At 40.0% G+C, this 5,978-nt stretch overlaps 1 protein-coding gene across 1 annotated transcript; it reads left to right on the forward strand.

Annotated features, from left to right (window-relative positions):
- Positions 1-2,032, forward strand: LOC108035906 (acanthoscurrin-2-like). Its single transcript, XM_044095316.2, has one exon. The coding sequence runs from the start codon at positions 1-3 to the stop codon at positions 316-318; it is 318 nt and encodes a 105-aa protein (XP_043951251.1). The 3' UTR covers positions 319-2,032.
- Positions 2,033-5,978: the final 3,946 nt, after the last annotated feature.

Genomic DNA, 5,978 nt, shown 5'->3' on the forward strand with positions numbered 1-5,978 from the left:
ATGGGCGGCGGAGGCGGCGGGGGTGGCGGCAGCACCATAGGCGGCGGCACCCTGGGCCACGGCACCGCGATGAGCAGCAGCACGGTCGGCATGGGCCCTCTCCCCGGCACCCTGATGCACGGCGCCTCCGGCGGCGGCGTGGGCGTGGGCGGAAACCCTGGCAATGTGTACGGCAACGGGAACAACGGAGTGGGCGGCCAGAACACCGCCCCGGGCTCCGTGATCGACTCGCGGGCCGTGTCCGTGGTGGTCACGCTGCCCGGCGGTCCGGGTGCCCAGCATCCGGGCCAGGCGCTCAGCGACTACGGTCCCATATAGTTAATGGTACGCCCTCCGGACACCGCGCACTGGGTCTCGACGAGCAGCTTTAGCCAGCTGTAGCCGCTCAAGGTGGTCGACTCGCACGCCCAGCCTCTGTCTCACTCGCACTTTTAGGCTCTCGCTCGCACCCCCATCCCATCTCGCTCGCTCCCGGCGCCTGGGCCCCACGGCAAAGGTTTTGAAGAAATGCCATATAATTCGAGTAGCCGTAGTTCGTCTGTTGATGTTGTTTCTGAATCCAATCCTGATCGAACTTAGCGGAATAGGATTTCTTTTTTCCTATTTAATTTACCATTTACTTTTTTACAGAAAATAATATAAAAGCCATTTAGGTACAGCACTTTTTTCAGGATAAAATATTTAGAGATTTAGCTTAGAACCAAACTTTTCACTTAAACAATTTCTAACATTTCCAAAGTTCATTTGCGCCATACTTAAACAAGTTTTGTATGCGTTCAAGAGCTCGCCATTCCGCCAAACTGTTTATGAGTTGGAATTCGAAACAAGGACGAAAGTAACCATTACAGATGTGGTAAGCAACCGATCTGCGCACAAGATTCTAGTCCAAAAAAACCTTTGTCTTCAAAAGCAGATGAGCAAAGAGCTCGGCGTAGCGAAAAACGATCGAATCCAGTTGGGCGCGTTTGTTCCACCTGCCATTAACTACTTTCCTAACGAAATACTTATAACGTCACCCTTTCCGTTGTTACTCCCTTCCACAAACACTTTCCTCAACGAAATAGACTGAGAAACGCAAAACCAATTAAGCAACCGCCCCGTAGAGCACTCGGGGGCAAGTAGCGAGCGGAATCTGCCCACACTGCCAAGTCAGAGCCACGAGCCATATTTCGAAATTACAACTAACTTTTAATCAAACTAACTACACTATTAACCTTAACCTAACCGTAAACACTAAACATTACGAACGCATAAAAAATTAAATACAAAAAACACTTCGAATGCCCGTAGGAAGTTAGTTGCGATTTTAGGGTTGTCGCATTATCAAAGAGCAGGCAGCCAGTGTTGCCAGATACCATTTGTAAATTATTTAACGTAACCTAAGGCATTATCCAACACTAAGTTTTGTACATATTTTCAAACCGCGCCTAGTTTGTAAACGTCTTTTTTGTTCAGAGATAAGAGAATAAATATAGTATCTTGCATTTCAGCATCAAAAGCAACTCTGCATTTAAGCTCAACAATTGAATTTAATTTTTACACACAAACCCAAAAACCCAAAAAGAATGTACTACGAAATCCTTCTCCCCCATCACCATACGAATAAATGAGTAAATGGAAATTGCCAACTTTTGCAGCCGATGCAGGGCACTTTTTTGCATTTATAAAAAAGCAAAAATAAAAATTGTAAAAAGCTAATACATTTATATAAGAGTATTAAATTAAATGTAACCTTAGTTGTAAGCGAGAACAGAAAAAATGGAAAGCAAAAGCAAAACGAAATATCTATCATGCATTAAAAACTACTGTATTTAAATTTAATATTTATATTACATGGTAAAAGCAACAATTTAACTGTTAGCATTTCAAACCATTTCACATACGAAACAAAACCAGAAAGAAGGGATTAACTTTATATTAGAAATTATATGATATAGCAACAACTATGTGTGTAATGTTTTTAGCAACTATAACTATTTCTATACACAAAACGAGAAATGCAAAAGCTGTAATAAAAACAACATAAAAAATATTTCAGTTTTGAGTTATTTTCTTATCGTTTTACCATGATTTTCTTATGCATGAAAAGTAAGTATTTTCCCTTACGTTGCCTTGTTTATTCGTTCCTTGTTTATTTTTTATGGATTTTTCGCACTTCAGAGAATCCCTCGAACACTTATACGTATCATTAAAACGAAGCTCTCCAGTTAAGCAAGCAGAAGCAGAAAATAAAAAGCAAAAAAGAGTAATCATTAACTAGCTAATTTCTCTACAAGACGTACAATGTTTAATAAACATATTATACATATTGAACGCAACAAAACCAATACAACCATTTACGCGTACTATTTGATGTTGTTAATAAGCTTAAAAATATTGCTAGCTAGTAGCGTTTAGTTTAGTTCTCTCAGAGAAAGTTGGACCCCGAAAGGACTTTTGCATTTCTCCAACTTTAGTTCAAGGCGTACATAGCAAACGCTTTTATCTATGAATACCAAATATTAAAGGCTAAAGAGTGTAACGAATATACGTAAATGGAAATCCAAATGAATTGAAGTGGTAAAATGTATAAATAAATAATGCAAATATAATTCTCGAGTCTACACATTTTCCGTTAATTCTTTGTGATTGAAAACTAATTTACTAAATTAATGAAACGAAATTGATTGCAATTTGCGAATGTATACGATTTTTTAATTTTAAAAAGAAAATATTTCACTATGGAGTGGATAATAGAATGATAGGTCATGATAGAAGAGGATTGAAGGCAGGGCGGTGATTGATGGATTAGTTGAAGACACACGGAAACCAGAAACTTGACGTCAAGTGTAGTTGTGAATTGTATTTTGTGAAATGTAATTTAATAATAAAATAAATGGAAACCGAAAGCAAATTATATATACACTACATATTTATATGAAGCGAAGCGGAGACGGAAACTGGCAAGAGAATACTTTAACAAAAATTCATGCAGACATTATTTTATTTACAAACAAAATGCATTTTAAGAATAAAAATCAAAACAAAAATGAATTAATGTTGTTGATTGTGAAACGATTTTTATGCACACATAAAAATTTACAACAGCAACTCAAGTCAAAAATCAAATGCGTTAACGACAACAAAATATACGAAAAAGCAGCAGCAACAACAATAATATTAAATACATTTGTAATTGAAGAGAAAAAACCATTTAAAATAAAATTTAACAACGTAAGATGCACATTTGTTTTTATGGGAATGGGCCTAGTAATCAATTCGGAGTGCGAATGGTCAATCAAGGACGGTCAATGGATCTGGAAAGGACCCACCGCTCTGCTAAGGAAAAACGCTGTAGTCGAGAGTCTCGACTATCAGATACCCGTTACTCAGCTTATGGGATCAAATTTTATAATATGTTAATTTGGACGGCAGACAGATTTAAGAGTTTTGGCCGTTTGGGGGAGGGGCAAATTTTGTTTAGGTCAATTGATATGTATTGATAAGGCTAATACATTTCGGTTAAATTTGTTGTGCTAGTATAAACGCTGTGGGCGCTAGAGGTTTGAGCGAATTGTGGGCTTTATAAGCATGGCGCCCCGTTGAATGTACATCCCAAGTCTCTAAAGCTGTTATAGTTTCCAAGCCCACAGCGTTTATGCGGACGGCAAGACAGACGGACAGGGATAGATCGACTCTGCTGGTAATCCTGTTCAAGTATTTGTAAAGTTCATGGGGTCGGAAACTCCAGCTGTTACATGCTTTCCGATGAATCTACTTTACTCTACTAGTAACGGGTATATAAGCGCCAAAAGATGTTAACAAGCACGCAATTGATGCCACTACTTGGACGAATTAGACCGAATTTGTTCCCATGGAGAGGCCAAAAACACCAAGGACATACTCCTAATTATGCGTTCTACAGCGGCTTCCGAGAGATCTCATAAACTCAAGACTCCGTCAAGTATTACATAATATGTAAATGTACATAAAAGGTTCAAACCATAATATATTAGTGCATTTGTATCTTCTTGAAGACTGTTCACCTACGTAAAATGTAAATTGCGAAAATGTATTTCAGTGGAAGCTAGTTATAATTTGCGGCGATAATTTTTTAAAATATCAAAGAGTGGCGCCCTCCTGTGGAGAAGCAATAAAGCTGGTTCTACATTTGTACTCCACATACTGCTTTTTGCAAGCAGTGCGTAAATAAATGTAAGATGTAATCTGGCGAATTCGAACGAGACTGGGCGAAGTTGAAAAAAAGTTGCCCTGCCGCAGTATAGACTGAAACCAGACCCAAACCTCCGTGCTGCCAGACCGTATGAATGCTGTCTAATCTTAATGGAAGAGGATGAGCAGTGCGGAGAACGGGATGGACGAGGGTTGTGAAGAGAGCGGCGTGTGGTTGTTGCTATGCTTATTGGGGTGTCAAAGAGAAAGAAACGTCTGGTGTTACCAGATCGGGAAATACATTATTATATGCATGGAGAATAAATAATACTTGGCGCCTTCATGCAAAAATATGTCGCTTTTTAGCTTTATGAAAATTTGTTTCCGAATATTTGGAGCTATGAGATAGTTGTTCGATCCGGCTGGTTCTGACTTATATACTTCCTGCAAAAGAAAGAAGACTTTTGGGAAAGTTTCAGGCTCATAGTTTGCGTAGGAACGGACGTGCAACCGGACGGACATACGGACATGGCTAGATCAACTCGTCTAGTGAGGCTGGAGTCGGAAACGTCTCCTATACTACATTGCAAACTTCTGACTAAAATTCTTATACCCTCTGCAAGGATATAAAAAAACATATACATTTATATTTTTTTTTTTTACTTTTTGACGCAATGTAAGAAAGAATTTACTTTTACAATACTTTGTTGAGATACGATTTTACACGCTTTTGACAGAAGCACAGGAACTGTTTTTGGCTGTTACTGTTATTTTCGGGATTTTTCTTAACGATAAAATTATATTTGAACAGCTTGTTATTTTAGAAATTAATTTTTTTTTTTTTTAGTTTTTGGTCTTATTTTTTATTTTATAAATCGTTAAACGATTAAAAGGTTGAGGATTTGACTGTTTTATTAGATGTATGACTTTTGTTTTCTAGCCGTAAATATATTGAGTTCTGACTTACGTTTTGTCTGCCATAATTTGCAAGCTATTCATCACACCTGAAAGTAAAAACCCGGAAAAATAAGACCACGATGCAATTATAGCAATTATTTTTCAATTATAGACTTTCCATTGTTGTCGGACTCTCCACAAAGGCCTTAGCGCCTCGTCCTTGCCGGAGTATTATAGCACGAAATTTCAAAAATTTCGGCTGCCTCGCCAGACGAAAACCTGCGAAATACATGTGCGAGAGAGTGTGCTGCAAGAATTATACTTATATCTACTTACCGACTTATTTTTAGTGCCAGCCGAGCGGAGTGCAGCCAAATAGCTGTGATGACCTTACGTGCACAAATGTTTCAGCCGACTCCCGCCCGCCTGCTGCCGTTTTCAAGAGCGAGGCAAGGTCCCTGCTGCGGGGCGAGACCGAGGCCGCCCACTGGGAACGCCACCCATAAGCTGGTCAACAGGTTGAATCCGAAACTGAAACTGAGCGCAGTTGAAACTTTTCGAAAGTTGCCAGTTGCCAAAAAAGCGAAATTAGTCCTGTCCGCTGTCGTGGCCATGAAAATTCAATTAGCGGACGGGCGCTAATTAATAGCAAATTGAAAGCTTGCCACTTGTTGAGAAAGGTTTTCCGAAAATGCCACACGGCCATTGTCCAGGCGTAAAACACACACGGCTCACGTGCTAAAAAGCTCCGCACGTGTCCTGCCGCACATGGAAAGTGGTGGAAAACGGCGAGCGGGTGGGGGAAGGCGGGAAAGCTTTCACTGCCAATAGCAACAGCGTGCCCCCAACACGAGCCGACGAGCTTTGGCCGACTCCAAGTACCAAAAAATCCTTTTGGCCAACAGTTTGTTGCTCAAGCTGTTCCCGAA

This window comes from Drosophila biarmipes, chromosome 3L, assembly GCF_025231255.1.
Source record: "Drosophila biarmipes strain raj3 chromosome 3L, RU_DBia_V1.1, whole genome shotgun sequence".
Classification (NCBI taxonomy): Eukaryota; Metazoa; Arthropoda; class Insecta; order Diptera; family Drosophilidae; genus Drosophila; species Drosophila biarmipes.